The sequence below is a fragment of the Cheilinus undulatus genome, linkage group 2 (genome assembly GCF_018320785.1).
Source record: "Cheilinus undulatus linkage group 2, ASM1832078v1, whole genome shotgun sequence".
Taxonomy (NCBI): Eukaryota; Metazoa; Chordata; class Actinopteri; order Labriformes; family Labridae; genus Cheilinus; species Cheilinus undulatus.
In genome coordinates, this window is record NC_054866.1 from 28,208,986 (window position 1) to 28,225,975 (window position 16,990).

Genomic DNA, 16,990 nt, shown 5'->3' on the forward strand with positions numbered 1-16,990 from the left:
TATTGTCTACAGTTAGAGATAACAGAGCTACATGGCTAACATAGCTAAGTAGATAATTTAACTAAAGCTAAGCACAAAAAGGCAGCTATGTAAGCTACTTAGCTATGTTAGCCATGTAGCTATGGTAGCTTTAGCTATGTTTTAGCTAAAGCTCACAATGCGAAAGCTAACTTAGCTTCATTGGCTTATGTAGTAATGTTAATAGCATAGTAAGCATTGCTATGTTAGCTTTAAGAAGCTAAGATGAGCCTCTGTTCATGTAACTACTTCTAAAACAGGTCTATACATAATTATATAAAGTTGAATTAAAAACATATATGTCTAAAACTTGAAATACCTTGCATCGGCAAATTACAGAACTTCCTTTCTGAGATATATGGTGAGATATAATGTCTGCAGCCGGACCACTCTAACTTATTACCTAGGGGGTTAAATAGAATTTCAGTTTGGGCTAGCCAACTAGTTTGGCCTTAAAAAAAAGACTGAAAAAAAAAATCAAAATTTGGCCCAATTATTCAACAATGCTAAAATCAGGGTTGTACAGTGTGCATGTAAATGGTGCCAGTTTGGGATGCAGATTGTGGCTAACTTTAGCAGTGCTAACACCACCAGCATTTAAGGCTCAATTAGGTATACGTTTGAAATGATACGAATAAGAATGGAGCTTTCTGTCTGTACTCTTGTGGCAATGCCATCATTTTCTGTGCTTGTTAACATCCAGACAGTTGAGTAAAGGGAGAGAGCCTGTTAGCTGAGGCTGAAGCTAGTCCATAGCTACAGCCCTTTCTAGTGGCTAGTGGCTGCATCACAGTATTAAAAACAACAAGGACCAACATATTCAAATTTTAATAATACATTCAACTGCTTTGTTATTTTGGTATCAGGCAGCAGTTTAAACATTTGTCAGCTGGTCATGTACAGGAAATAGTTTTATTAAACACCTACCAAGTGGCAACAGTTTCAGACCTTATAAAAAAAAAACATTTTAATTGTAATGTTTGTTCATTTTGTATAAGGAGGCATAAGGATCGGCTTCAGTCTTTCGTTTCTAGTTGGATTTTGTGTTGTGTGTGGATCAGACCTGCTGATTAAGTTTGTCAGAGGTTATGAGTGTTTGATGCAGACATTTTCATAGCAGGGTTCATCACTCACACTGACCACTGCAGCTTCATTGGTGATGACCTCAGTGATGCTTGCAGCATCCCCTGCTGGTCCCACAGTCAAGTAAGTGCTCTCAGTGTTCCCTGTACCCGGGCCTCCTTCTGCCCTCTGATCTGACCCTGAGTCAGCTAAACCCACCTCTGGCAAGCTTTTCAAAATAGACGACAGCGGCCTCTTTGGCGTGCTGCTCTCTGATGATGGTGTGTCATTACCACCAGCCGAGTCAGCAGGCTTGAGGGCACTGTGTTTTCTCCTGATTGGCTTACACACCCCATGGTCCACTCCTGAAGGACCCCCCTGCTCCCACACATTCGCCCGAGCTCCCAACTTCTTCCTTGGTGGTTTAGTGATCCCTTCAGTGGTTCTAGGCTTGGATCTGGTAGACTCCTGCTCTCTTTGTCTCTGGAGGCTGCCAAGTCGTCGCAGCATGGCCTGAACAGGACCTTCAGAGCTGGACTCAGTTTTTGACACCGGCCTGCCTGCTTTACCCACTGTCACATACACTGTGGTGACCTTGCTCGAGCTCCCTGCCTGAGCTTCTGAGGCAGATGTTGGCAGCTGAGTCCCTTTGTGAGCAGCTGGGTTGGACATTGTCCGTCTTCGACCTGAAGCCCCTGGGACCTGCAGGGTAGCCCTGGATGGGGTTCTGTCTACTTCATGATCTCCTGTGTCACAGCTTGGTTCCTCTGTCACCTGCAAGTCCACTTCATCCTCCCTCTCCTCCCCATCAGCTCCATCCTCCTCCCCGGTTGCAGCTGTACCCCCCTGACTCTGAAGGGCAGACAGCATCAGTACCCCCCAGGGTGACTTGGGTTTGTTGCGTGAGAGAGCAGCTGGGTCCTGGGCCGAGCCACGCCTCTCCTTAGGGCTGAAGCGGGTACCTTCTGCAAAAGAGACAGATGGTCGCTTGGCCTTGGCGTTGCTCGAGGTGCGAGGGATGTTAAAGGGAGAGGTAATGTCTTCACTGCTGAAGCCGGATGGGTCCAAGAACATGTTGCACTTTGAGCTCATCTCCTGAAACTCTCCCCCCGCCACAGCTGGGATGTCTGCCAAAGAGACACACATGAGAAGACAGAAGGGGTCTGCAGTGGCAAAAAACACCACAAGAGGGCAGTGTATGGTTAAACGTATGACTGTTCCTACCTTCTCTTGGAGGAACACAGTAGAGCGCCTCACCCTCCTCTTCATCACTGTCAAAGGATGACCCTTCAGTCACCCAGCCAGAGGATGGAGGCTCAATAAAGCTGTGGTTAAACGTCAGCTCTGGATCATGGTGAGACACTGAGTGTGAGACATTGAAATGAGGTTAAACTTGTACTTTTATGTCATATCAAAAAGAGGCATTAAGAGACCCATTATTTCCAAGAGCAAAGGAGTTGCTATTCAGTTTTTTTTACTATTAATGTAATTTCTCTCTCTGTCTCTGTCTCTCTCTCTCTCTCTCTCTCTCTCTCTCTCTCTCTCTCTCTCTCTCTATATATATATATATATATCACTTGTACTAGTGTTTATTCACTTATTTTTTAACTTTTTAACCTAAAAAGTCTGAAACACGAAAAAAAAAAAAAACTTTTAACAATCTAACACAAAGACTGAAACCAAACACGAATCTGTAAACTTGCCTGTTCTGTTTAATTCTAATATGTTAAAAAAAAACTTAGAAGCTCTGCTTGAGTTTAGTGGTGTAACTGATGTAGAAAGTTGACATTTCAAGTTTAAAACCTTGAGTTTAACCTTTTTAAAGTCCTTTCCGAAAATAAATCTTCAAAATACTCATCACGAAGTGGGGAAAAAAAAACGAAACCACACCCTAAAAAACTTTAAGTGACCATAATACACAAATAAATTTTATTTTATTCATTTGTTAAGTTTATTTGATAGGGACAATGCAAATTACATAGTGCAACTCCAGCCTGATACAAACAAGTTAAAAATAACTCTATATGTTTCACATATAGAGATTATAGCTTTTGCTAGTTTCCATCTCCTATCCCTTGTCAGGCTTTCAGAAAATGACAGAAGGTAAAAGTAGAGATATCAAGTTTGCATAGAAATTGCATTAGGCAGGTACACTTGACTAAAAAATAAATAAAATTAAACGGCAAAATAGTACAATTTTACATCATAATTACATAAAATTACAGCAAAACATAGAATAGTTAAAAGTGCTCACATCTCTGATTTTGTTTGAGCCACTGTTTAACATTTTTGTTAAAGGTCTTTGTGTCTTGTGTTAATTTCATATCAGTTGCTAATGCATTCCACGTTTGAGAGCCTCGTATAGAAAAAGCTGACTGTGCCAGGGAGGGCTTACGGTGGGCAATTTTGCAATTACCACTAGCTGAGCTCCTGGTGATCCTACCACTGGTTTGTCTTTTAAAAAGTTTACATAAAATTTCTTGTGCTAAATTTTGTAAACATTTAAAAAACAGTTTCAAACAGGAGAATTTTATAAAATTATCAAAGCTAAGCAATTTATGGATCCTACCCTATCCTATCCTACCCTGTCCTATCCTATCCTATCCTATCCTGTCCTTTCCTTTCCTTTCCTATCCTACCCTATCCTTTCCTTTCCTTTCCTTTCCTTTCCTTTCCTATCCTATCCTTTCCTATCCTATCCTATCCTATCCTATCCTGTCCTATCCTACCCTATCCTATCCTTTCCTTTCCTTTCCTATCCTATCCTATCCTATCCTTTTCTATCCTATTCTATATTATTCTGTCCAGTTCAATCCAAGCTAATCCAATCCTATCAGTCCTATAGTATCATGATGTATTGTATAATAAAGAGCCATATTGTATTGTACTTTTCCATTCCCTACTTTACATTGCCATTCTTTATTAGATTAGATTTCTTTATTGCAATTGTAAGAAAAATACAATGAAATTTAAGGCACAAGCAGAGCTGGTTAGAAAAAGTAATGAATATAAATGGGGTATAAAGCACTACTCACAAGTGCCCACATTCACAGCGCCAACATATAAAATAAGTAGGCTACTGCTAACATCAAATATTAAAAGATATTGCACAGAAATTTAAATTATTGCACAAAATGTCAGTTATTGCACATCATGTAAAATGTCCTTTTTGTACACAGTGTGGGTTATGAGTCACTGGCTGTGTGTCTAACTGTGCTGCGTTCAATGTTGTGATGGCTTTGGGGTAAAAACTGTTAAACAGTCTGGTGTTTTTTGTTTTTGCTGCCTGGTATGCCTGCCTGAGGGCAGGGGTTCAAACTGATGGTGGGTGGGATGGTATGAGTCCTTCAAAATGTTTGTTACTTTCTGGAGGTGAAATTATCTTTAGGGCAGGTGGGTGTGTGTTTGTTCTTTTCCATGCAGCCTTGATCGCTATATGGTATTGCATCATGCCATTCAGTGTGGTATCTTATTGTATTGTCTAGCATACAAGAAATATTGTGCTGTCGATCTTACCAGTGACACGTGGCAGTCCAGATGACCAATCAGAGATGCAGGGAAGGGCAGCACCAATGTTAGCCAGGACGCTGTATACGTGATATTTCATCCGCACTGACCAGCCTCCTTCAGCCAAGGTTGCTCTGAGAAATAAATGATCAACAATTACAGAGTTAAAACGCAGCACAAAGTCAAAATTACATCAACTGATCAGATGATAACTAATAATTCAATAAGTACAACATCAACCATATTACAAAAGTGCCACAGTTACCCATTAAAGAAAAAGTAATAAAGTTTAGACATTTATGGACAGGGTGTAAATGTTCTGGTTGCTTCTTTTAATGACCTTAATCTGAAGAGTAAGAGCTTTAGCTCCTCAAGTTAAAATGCAACATAACTCAACAGAAGTCAAAATCAAGCCCAAACTGCCTCTGGTCCATTTTTAATCTACAGTGTGATAAAATGACATGATGATAGACTGATGTACATTACAGACCTGTCTTTACCATCAACAGGGCCTCCTCCACAGCACAGACAGCAGCAGAGCACAGCAAGGAGCACCAGGAGCAGCGGGACCAGCACACCTGCCAGTACAGACCCTCTGACACCTGATAAACACACAACAACAGTCATGTGATGCAATTCATGTTTAAATCATAATCATTACATTTTTAAGTGTTGCATGCATTTTGATGGCAGTTGGATGTACCATTCGAGCAGACACCAGTGACTGGGTGACACCCAACGCCCTCACCACAGTCACAGGCATACGAGCAGTTGATTCCAAACTGCAGGGCCGAGCAGCTGCTATTACAGCTGAAAAGAAACAGAAAAACATAGTTACACTCCCAGGGCAAACAGAAAGTCCTGTGTATGAATGCTGAGTCATCATCTATTTTAGTTCACAGTGAAAACAAAACATCATGACTGATGGACATTACAGTGTAGGGAGGAAAATTAAAGGGACCATGATGGTTTCAACTTAAAACCTCTGATTACATTTCTTTTTGTTTTGCCCAGTAAGAAAAGCAACATTTTGCTTATTTAAGGAAGAAGTTTGAGATTGTTTATTTATGTTTGCCAACTGTCTGTTGGATTTGTTTTTATAAAAACAAACAGCACATTATTTGTAAGAGCACAACTGGTAAAAGATTACAAATGTCAGAAGTTCCTTGAATGCATCTGTATGCAATGCCAGTAGAGCTCACCTCTCTCCCTGAAAGCCTGCCTGACAAATGCATCTTCCTGTCACGGGATGGCAGTTACCATGGAAACAAGGGCTACACAGGAAGCTGCAGGCGTCTCCAAACGTCCCGTCAGAGCAGATCTCATCACATCTAGAGAGAGTACCAAAATGATCATTTCACATCCAGTTTTTTCCATAGTCAAACTTGTTTCACTCTTTATTTAGTCATCTTAATGGTCACAGTCATAGTCATCTTGGTCTGTCCACCTTTGTTTCGGACTCTGTTCAATTAAAAACTGCACTCCATAAAGTGCATTTACTAAACAAGTAAGCCACGAATTCATTTCAACAAAGAATTTCACAAACTGAGGGAGAAAAGCTGTTAAAAATGCCTTCCTTGTTTTCCCTGCAAGCAACTTGAAAAAGTTAAACAAAACGTTTGATTTTACCCTAGAACCACAATAATTCTCTCTCTATGTATATATTTAAACAGCTGGCAGGTAAAATATAGCCATCATTAGAACACATTATATCATAAATAGCATTGATCAATAGTAACTATTTAACTACTGACAACAGACAGCTCATTAATGACAGAGAACTAGATCACAGTTAAAAGATGACTCATCTACAATTGTCTTAGGACTGATCACTAATTCCTGATATTTCCCACCATCACATTCATGACTTGATTGCAAATCTCTTGACACTTCACAAAAACAAATCTCCTTTTTGAAGGCAGTGAAGCATGGCATGTCTATTGTTTATCTGCTTGTGTGAAATATAAAAATATTTAAGAAACTTATTAAAGAAAATTACCAGCTAAAGAACCAAGACTTACATAATCTCTCAAAAACACAAACTAAAGTTATCCACAAAAAAAATTGGAATACTTTCAATTTTGGCAAAATGAAATAAATCTCACAATGAATTGGAATATTATTGTTATTATTGAGTGTGAGAAACCCCAAACAAAGAGGAATTTTAACAACACACAGTCTCAGCAACAATGGACTAGAAATTTAAACAGGTCATCATAAAAACTGGAACCAAAAAGAAGAAAGGAAATAAGAAACACTTTTCATCAGGAAGAAAATGGAAGATGAAGTCCACTTTCTCGTCATCTGCCCGCTGTCTGAAGCTGTCAGAGCTGAAAGCTGTGAGCTCCTTCAGCCAAAAACTTCTACTTTGGACAGACTTTGAATCTAGATTTAAATTCATTGTTATCAACATTATTTTGCCTTGACTGTGAATAATTTTGTTGATTGTTATTACTTTGCTTTAGCAACAATGATTCTCACCATCCATGCTAACACAGCCTTTTGAACCTTAAAAATAAAACAGAAGGAAATTTATTTTTTTTTAATGGGTTAAATTTTACCTGCAGGGCAGTTCCAGGTAACAAGAACCATTTAAAAATTTGGACTCATGCAAACAATTTCTAATAATGCCAGCTCCAAGAACACACCTACAAAACACACTTATGGAAAAGTCAGTGACTGGCTTTAAATTTTTTGTCAATTCAAAGTTGGACACTATTGAAACACAGCCTCAGGTAAACTTTACACAATAATAATACATAACTAGAAAAGCACCCAGAGAGCGCAGACCTCCACCATTAGCCCTATCTCCCAATAATACAGAATCTTTTAAAAAATTCCTGGATCCAGACAGTGATCCAGATCACTTCCAAAATCTAATCAGTTCTTTCTTATGTCATTTCTGACATTTCCTGAAAATTTCATCAAAATCAGTCCATGACTTTTTGAGTTATGTAGCTAACAAACTAACTAACTAACTAACTAACCCTGCTGATCACATAACCTCCTTGGTGGAGGTAGTCATTTTAGACATTTCTATTTTTTAAATGCTGTTACTTTGAAGTCAATATGTGTGCTTAAATTTGGTAAATTAGTAAAGTTCTGAGTGGCTTTCTTGTTGTGTTGTAAACTACTAATGTTTGTTTGGGACATGGACTTTGAGAGCAAACTCACTGCTGCTGGAATTTCCCACAAAAATGAGTGAACCAACGAGGAAGTACATAAAAGTTTCCCTTTCTAAACCAAAATAACTGAAGCACACAACAGACTCCTGTAAATCCATTCTTATACAACTGTGAAATATATTGACATTAAAATCTGGGGTACAGAAAAGCAAGCTTGTTCCTTACGGTAGATGAAGCTGAAAGGCTATAGGGGTTTTCTTTGATTCATGAAAGCTAGTTATGCCCTTAAAATGTGTCTTAATAAAAGTGATTAAGTTGGTTCTTAAAATCCTTTTTTAGAAGTTCATTTAACCTTTTAAGACCTCTAAAGTTGTTGAGATCATGAGGATATAAAAGTATTTGTTGGTATTTAAAATGAAAGTGTCAGCCTCTCATGTTAAAATATTAAGCAATTGTGGAAGTGCATAAACTGCAGTTCCTCAAATGCCCACTAGAAGCTGGCTGCAAAAATGCTCCAAGTCCCATTACCACCCATATTAAAATGTCCTTTTTACAGCAGATATTAACATGCTCACAGCCTGGTTTAACAAATGTCACTAGTCTAGCCTAACTTTATAATGTTAAAATAGTCAAATTTTGATTGTATTAAGAGCTATGCATAATTAGGAGCATTTTTCTTCAAGTTAGTTGGAGTCAGCATTTCCATTGTGGCAACCCCATCACTACGCTTCAAATGCCTCTCCAGAAACCGTTGGGTGTGATGTCACTGCTACGTATCTATGTTTCACCATCTTTGTGAAGAACAGCCACTGGTGATCCTGTTACCTTCACCCTAACCTCTCAACAGCATAGCCTCAAAAATAACACCTACCTGGGTCCAGTCAATCCAGAGTCACACCTCTGACATATTCCAGTCTTTGGATCACATGGTTCATTATTTTTACATCTTGGACACTCTTCCTTGCATCCATCGCCATAGTAACCAGGTGGGCAGGGGCGGTCACATCGTGTGCCGTTCCATCCAGGCTCGCAGGCATGACATTCTCCATCAGTGGCTGAGCAGCGCTGTTTGTCTTTACAGAAACCACAGCTAAGGACAGAAACTAAAATTACTTTCAGCAAATAAGCATTTTTAACAAAGACCCTGAGCTCATACCCACCTCATTGTACAACCACTGCCGTACTCCCCCTCTCCACAGGGCTGGTTGCAGAAATCCCCCTTGAACCCTGGGTGGCACAAACACTGCCCATTTGCCAGGTCACAGCTGCTGTGTGTGAGGTCACAGTTACACCGTCGGTCACAGCTGGGTCCCCACCACTCTGGCTCACACTCGCACACCCCTGTGCGCTGATTACACGGCGACAGATAGCAGTTACACGTAACAGGACATTTCAGCCCCCAGTGGCCCCTGCGGCACTGGCACCGACCTGTCAGCTGGTCACAGCCGGGGCCCACAGATCCCCCACTGACGCACTGACACGGTTTGGAGCAAATGGACGACCACCAGCCATCGTCACAGGTGCAGTTTCCATAAACGGGGTTGCAGTGGCCGTGTCGGGCACACTTACAGGCATACTGGCACAGTGGGCCCCAGCGGTTTTGGTTACAGGTGCAAGCACCAGTAACAGGATGGCAGCGGCCGTTTGGATGGCACGGACACACCTTGCGACAATCTGAATCCCAGAAGTCAGGAGGACAGCCTGGTACAACCAAACATATAAAGGTAAGGCATAAACTGTGTAAAGACAATGAAACAAAATGACTGAATACAAAATAAAAGCTGCACTCTCAAGTTTTTTTTTTACAGTACAAGTCATCTCCATTTCAGAGAAAAATAGTGTTTTTTCCATGTCTATATTTGACAGCTTTTCTGTTCACTGTAACAGTTAAAATCATTTTAGACACATGATAATTATAACATGTAGCAATGTGCTTGTTACTCTTACTCTTTATGACCTACACAACAAGAACATCAGGAAGATTTATCATTTAATAGTTATGTTGCTCACTAACAGTCAGACACTGTGCCTCAACTCAAGACCTGTAGCATGATGGACAACCTAAAATTCTCCAGTTCCTGGACAGTGACATATCTTATTGTTTACCTCTCTTCTTAATGTTTAAGTTGAAATATATAGAACTCTGCCAGTGATACAGTAATATCCTACAGTGTTAGCCCTGTTCTGTTTTGGCTTTTTTGTTTTTATTTCCAAGGGTTTATCAATGGCCACCCTCGAAATCTGATTGACCATCCCTGTGGCCACCCCAGAATTAAAAAATGGTTTTCCTTTGTCTGTGGCGAGACTGAGACTTTAATCAGTTTTACAGGCTGTGTTGCAAGCTGTCTGTAGCATTCTTTGTATGGCGAATTTGCTTTTGTTAGAACTGGCAGCTTTAAACCCCTTTAAATGAAATGAAGGACTTCATTGTTAGTGGTTTAATTAGATATGATCAGTGACATCAGACAGGGTAAATAAAAGTTATTCATGTGAGCATATGGCCACCTCTGCATAGTTCACTGCCACAGTTGGGTTGCTGCAGTCAAAAACTAGTCTGAATATGTGACTGGGTTTTTTCTCTCACTTTGTTCATGCTCCAAGAAAATCATGAAAATGAAAAAACTATCTGTGTACAGTGCCTATAAAAAGTATTCACCCCCTTTACCCTTTGATTGGTCTCATAAATCAATAATTACCTCCACCAAGGAGGTTATGTAATCGGCAGGGTTTGTTAGTTTGTTTGTTAGTTTGTTAGCAATATAACTCAAAAAGTTATGGATGGATTTTCATGAACTTTTCAGGAAATGTCAGAAATGGCATAAGGAAGAACTGATTAGATTTTGGGAGTGATCCAGATCACTGTCTGGATCCAGGAATTTTTTTAAAGGATTCTTTACTATTGGGGGATAGGGCTAATGGCGGAGGTCTGCGCTCTTCAAGTGCTTAGTTGTCAATATAATTTGACTTTTTCAACAGAAAAAAACAAAAAAAAAATCTCTAATGTCAAAAATTACTTTTCAATCAATCAAATAAAGATATGTGGTGTGAATTAAGTGACTGCATAAATATTCACTCCTTTTAAGTGACTGACCTCATTCAACAGAGGTCTGGCCATTTGGTGCTAGTAGTCTCACAAATAGTGAAACTGGGATCACCTGGGTGCAGAGAATGTGTCTCAAGTGATTATAGTATAAAGACACCCGTGTCTGGAAGGTTTAGTCACTGGTTAATCAGTATTCCTGGCTAAACATTTCCAAAAGAAGTTAGTTCATCCCTTCATCTTCTACAAGAACAAGGACTGAAATCAGCATGAAACATTCTGGAAAATTCCCTGCATCAATGTCAGTTCCCGGTCTGCAGAGATGTCGAGAGGGACCTGAATGCAGCCTCCACCCCATACCGGAAGTCGGAAATTTGCCGCCATATCTTTTCTTCTTATAACGGAAGTTACTTGAACTGAACGTCTTCCTCGTTTTTTCTCCGTGCATCGCCGCCATAGGCAGATCCGCCACATAAGCAAATACAAGTAGACAAGAAATACATGAGTTTTCAGACTAACAACACAGTGATTACGTGACATTTATTTTAATAAATCGATATATGATAAAAATTCAGGTATTACTGAGCACGGACATAATATGCTGGTGGGCATTCTTGTCCGCTCCACAGGATTTCTTATCATTACCGCGTGCTGAACTATAATAATAAACAAGAAAAGACAACTTGTGACAATCACATACTCCTCCACCAGTTGCACAGGCTCCGTCTAAAAATGTGCATGCAACTTCGGACTGATTTAACTCCTATAATAATGGTAATATAACAGACTTTACTTAGATTTATCATCATTTAACTCCTATGTTAATGATAGTTCTAAAAAAATATAATGAACTTTATTTAGGTTAAGCATTATGAATTAAGCCAGACTTCATCTAAGGTTTACTGTACGATTTCATAAATACTACAGTGCTCACCAGCTGCTCTCATTATCATATTTTTACTCTGCAGGAGGCTTTCATTCTTTCTGTGATAAGGGGAATATATAAAGAGAACACTATTTCCAATAAATTGTTACGTAAATGCTCAGCCTTGTCTGCCGATGATTCTTCAAAGCGGCCGCTCACAGATGTGCAGAAAATAAGTCAGAAGAAAACCTATTCCTTCTATCTAAAATTAAAAGCCACTGTTTATGACACCATGCCTTCAGTTTGTGCAGCTTACTCATCGCTTAACAATCTGCATGCCAACCTGTGTCCTTCTGTGACTGACAAAGACACCTCCAGCAGCCTCTCAGTGTGCTGTCAGCATGAAGACCGATGCGCTTTTACTAATCTATGGTGTTGAAGTCAGTGATAGAGACCACTGGCTGCAAGATTTTTTAAAAGATTAAATAACCTCCTTGATAGTCCATGTGTGCAAAATGGAAAAGGTCTATGCATCTGTCTGTGTGCGTGTCCTGAAATGCAATATCACCCTCATTATTCCAGTCTGTAAAAATGACGGACAGCCTTCGAAATTCTCCGACCTCCTTCAAAAAAATTCATTAGTGATGGTTAATATAGAATATCCGGTTAACGACCACTGAGTCGTTATATTTTGTATATATATACAGTGCTTAACAAATTTATTAGACCACCACCCAAAGTAAGGTTTTTGCCACAGCTGCATCATGAAGTGCTTTAATGCAGACTCTGTCATTTTCAGTGAGCTCTCCACATTTTACCATTTTGAACAGGAATAAGGAATTTCAAACTGAATTCACCTTTTTATACCCAAATTTGAGCCGGCTCACTGGGCTTCTCTGAGAAGTTAGAAATTAATCAAGCATAACATTCAACCACTAAAACTCATTTTTCTGTTCAGGAATGCAAGTAAATAACTATAATTTGACATATTAATCAAAAAATGATAATGTGCTTTACTATTTTTTTCTGGGGTTTTTTGGGGTTTTTTTTGTAAATCAGTAAATTTGAAAATTCATGGATAACAACAATAACTAAAGAGCTTCTACATGGTGGTGTATTAACCATTGCTGAAACATAAAAATGATTTTGGTAATTACCAGTGCTGTTAATTTAGGGCAGCTGTGGCATAAACCTTACTTTGGGTGGTGGTCTAATAAATTTGTTAAGCACTGTATACATATATATATATATATATATAGTATCCCTATTGGCCTTAAATCTATTATTAAACCTACCCCCAAGTCTCAAAATAATGACCCCAGAGTTCTGTTGAATTATAGGGGGATTAGTCTCCTCAGCTGTGTCTACAAACTTTACTCTAGTATTCTTAATGAGAGGTTGTACTGTTATTTAGAAGCATCTGATTTGTTGGCAGAAGAACAGAATGGATTCAGAAAGAAACAAGCCTGTATTGATCACATATATTCCTTATCCACAATAGTCTGTGCGAGAATACAAGATGGGAGGTCTACATTTTGTGGTTTTATAGATTTTCAGAAAGCCTTCGACTGTATTGATCATGAGCTTCTCAATTTCAAATTGTTAAATGTGGGTATTGATGGAAAATTTATAATTCTTTAAAGCTATCTACCAAAACCCAGTATCTTGTGTGCAGGTAAATGATAATAGAACAGGTTGGTTCCCAACACCATTTGGTGTAAAACAGGGTGATGTGCTCTCTCCTACACTGTTTGCAATCTATATAAATGATTTAATCAACGAAATTAAACAAACAGCAACTGGTGTTCAAGTAGGTGATCTAAAGGTAGCCACCCTGCTGTATGCGGATGATATAGTCCTTCTTGCAGAGACTGAAATTGACCTTCAGAATATGTTAAACAGTGTTTACTGTCGGTGCAGTAAATGGAGATTAAAGATAAATAGAGATAAAACTCAGAATATGCATTTCAGGAAGAAGGGGCAGTCACAAACTGAGTTTGAATTTTGTTTTGGTTCTACTCCCCTTTTATTTACTGAGAATTACAAGTATCTAGGATTGGTTATTGATGAACGCCTTACATTTGATGAAGGAGCTAAAGTTTTATCAGAATTTGCAGGTAGAGCTCTGGGAGCTGTCCTTAATAAAGTTAAACTTTGTTGTGATCTTGGCTATAAAACGTACACACAGCTGTATAAATCCTGGGTTTGCCCTATATCAGACTATGGTGCAGGGTTTTGGGGTTACTGTAGTCCATCCAGATGTGAAGCAGTTCAGAATAGAGCTATTCGCTGCTTTCTGGGCATACATACAAATGCCCCAAAATTTGCATTCAACAGTGATATGAGTTGGGAACCTTGTGCAGTGAGACATATGGGTGACATGGTGTGGCTATGGAATAGATTGATCAATATGCCAGATAGTAGACTGACTAAACAAATATTTAACTGGGACATGTCCAATAGTTACACCTGGGCAAGAGGAGTAGCCAAAATATTTGATAAGGCTGGTCTCCAGTATATATATATAGGAATAAATGAAGGTGTCATGTCAACCAAATCAAATCAATACTTTTTGAGAAGTATAAACAAAATCGGGCTGAGGAAGTCTTATGTAAACCTAAATTAAGAATTTATAATCTGGTGAAAAGAGTTTACAGTCCAGAGCTCTATGTTACTCTAAACTAGGGCTAGGGCTAGGGCTAACTAGGCTAAGAGAGCTGTCTGTGCTCAGCTCAGATGTGGTATCCTTCCTTTTGCTCTGGAAACAGGTCGCTTCCATGCTGTGCCTGAGGAGGAGAAAACGTGTGTGTTGTGTGATTTGAGTGAAGTTGAAAATGAAATGCACTTTTTATTCTGTTGTCCTCTGTATCACAATCTAAGATGTCAGCATTTCTGTAAAATGCCTGCAGAGTGTCCTGATTTGTTTTCTATGTCTGATAAAGAAAGACTCAAATTTTGTTCACACACAAAGTGCTTCAACTTGCACAGTTTGTGCTGAATGCTTTTCAGCAGCTTAAGAGGACACTTTATGTTTGACTAAAGCTGCTGTCTAATAACAAGTGTAAGGTCTAATTGCTAAGGAGCAACATTATTTAAAATTTGATTTGTTTCTATCTGATATGTACTGTGATGAGTTGCTCTCGGTTTTGCTTGATTGCTCTTATTTGTTTTGTATTTCAGTGTCTTGTGAGCCCGTGGGGGCTGGGCACCTCTTTTGGTGTATGGCACGATAATAAATAATAATAAATAAAACTTTAAAAAAAAAAAAAAAAAAAAAAATATATATATATATATATATATATATATACACACACACAAAATAAAAAATATCTATGCATATATGAAACTGTATTATATATACAATTATTTTATTTTAAATCACGGAGTACATGTTTTCAATTAACTGAGAAAATACAAGAAAGCAGATTCTGCTTTAATGTTTTATGCTCTTGTCTCTGGCAACATGGCGGTGACATCGGTGTCGAACCAGCCAGGCAATCTCCTGTCACATATTATGTCTGTGTTCAGTGATACTTGAATTTGGATCGTATATCAATTTATTAAGATTAATGTTATGTAATCGCTGTGCTTGTTAGTCTGAAAACCCACGTATTTTTCGTCTACTTGTATTTCCTGGTGAACTTGTCTATATTAAAATGGCGGCGACACATGGAGGAAACAACGAAGACGTACAGTTCATGTGACTTCCGGTATTAGAAGACAAGGTATGGCGGCGATTTTCCAACTTCCGGTATGGGGTGGAGGTCCTCGGCTGCATCCAGGTAATCTTGGAGATGTCACTATCATCCTTTTTATCTTATTTTACCTTATTTTATTCATGTTATTCCTTTTATTGTATTCTGGTGAAAGAGTGCTACTTAACTTGGCTTGCTTTAAATATGATGTATCTTTAGTTGCTACCTATGTGCTGTCTTATTTAATTTTTATGACCTGTCACATTCCTCTAATGTGTATTTGGTGCACCAAATAACATTGGTGACTACAGAGGGAGTGGCAGGTGCACTATAAGCTAGTCCATGTAGGTTTCTGCATCATCTTGTGACAGTATAGACCTCCTTTTGTTATTCTGTGTGTCACATTTCGTTGGTTGATTAAACTGTGGGATGGATGTACTGATTGTGTCCATGACAAATTTCCCCTAATCAGACAGTAAAGTCTAAATGGTATTTTGACATTAACACAATTTAACTTTTATATTTAATGTAATGCCTTCAGTGTGAATCAAACAGACTAAGTATGTCATGTTTCATGACTATCTGGTGTTTACTGTCACTCACGTGTTTTACAACGAGCTCCAAAGTAGCCAGGTGGGCAGTGACACACTCCAGGATACACACAGATCTCATCCTTCTGGCAAGCCTGTTTTCCCTCACACACAGCTGCACGGACACGTCATACAAGTAAACAGGAAAACAAACATGAAGTAAGTAAAGGCACCATTCCTTCAGATTCTTGTAGCTTAAAAGATACTGGACTCACGGATAGTGCACTCTTTTCCTTCTTGACGCCATCCGGTGCAGCACACCAAGGTGGAGGGGTTTCTGAGGGTATACACAGTAATTTGATTAGCTTTGAAATCCTGACACTTTGAAAAGTATATCCTATACATCTAGAAACACTGACAGTGAAAAGGAAATAATCTGAAGAGTCAGAAATTTTCTTGCACAGCTTATTGGGAAAACCTAATCATCGTCACAGAAATGTTACCAGTATCATTCTTTGTATTTCATTGGCTCTTGCCATGATCCCTCTGTAGAGAAACAATAAAGAAAGAAAGAAAACATGGGTCGGTGATGGTCAAGTTAAGCTGTACCTGGGATTGTGGCAGACGTTCCTTCCAGCAGGGTCCAGTGTGTTTGAGACAGACAATGAACAGCAGAGCAGAGCAGTCAGAGCTCTGAGGAGAAGCTTCATCTCCCCCAAGTTTCAAAGATGAGGAACCAGTCCTAAATGTCTTTGTCTCTCGTCTCTATACCCAGACTGTCCCTATGTCCTTCTTCCCTTAACTCGCTCTCCTTAGACTCAGATGGAGCACAATGAGGGGCAGTTATCTCCGTCTGCCCTCCACCCTCTCCTCATCCCCCCTCGTCTCTTTCTCTCCTGTGGGTCGTCTTGTGGCTAGGTTGCAGCCAGGGAGGTCAGAGCCCCCACATTTCCTCTTCCCATTTCCTGGGGAAGTCAGAGCGACTTCCTTCTATTCAGCCAGACGCAGAGCTTTTTAAAGATGGATTGAACAGTAACACACAAAGATTGCCGCACACACTGGTGAGGAACATGTACACCCGGGATGCTCACCCGCTTTTCCCAGAATCAGTCACTCATGGATTTCCAGGAGGTGATGAGGAACTTCTT

The 16,990-nt window shown here is 39.3% G+C and overlaps 2 protein-coding genes across 3 annotated transcripts in view; one reads left to right on the forward strand and one right to left on the reverse strand.

The window, feature by feature from the left end:
• vtna (vitronectin a) overlaps positions 1-5,232 on the forward strand; it is a 12,748-nt gene extending 7,516 nt beyond the window's left edge. The window contains exon 9 of the mRNA XM_041796219.1: positions 5,097-5,232. The gene's annotated coding sequence lies outside the window, so the exon portion shown is untranslated. The remainder of the gene's footprint in view (positions 1-5,096) is intronic.
• Positions 255-16,694, reverse strand: scarf1 (scavenger receptor class F, member 1). Of its 2 annotated transcripts, none has more exons than XM_041796176.1 (11): positions 16,452-16,694; positions 16,118-16,179; positions 15,916-16,017; positions 8,873-9,413; positions 8,584-8,802; positions 5,790-5,918; positions 5,291-5,397; positions 5,078-5,189; positions 4,597-4,721; positions 2,305-2,424; positions 255-2,207 (listed from the first exon to the last, which is right to left on the reverse strand). In XM_041796176.1, exons 1-11 carry the CDS (start codon positions 16,550-16,552, stop codon positions 1,105-1,107), a joined length of 2,721 nt encoding a protein of 906 aa, XP_041652110.1. In that variant the 5' UTR covers positions 16,553-16,694; the 3' UTR covers positions 255-1,104. The 2 variants fall into 2 exon arrangements, with proteins under 2 accessions (XP_041652110.1, XP_041652102.1); XM_041796168.1 differs by having other exon boundaries at positions 2,305-2,442.
• Positions 16,695-16,990: the final 296 nt, after the last annotated feature.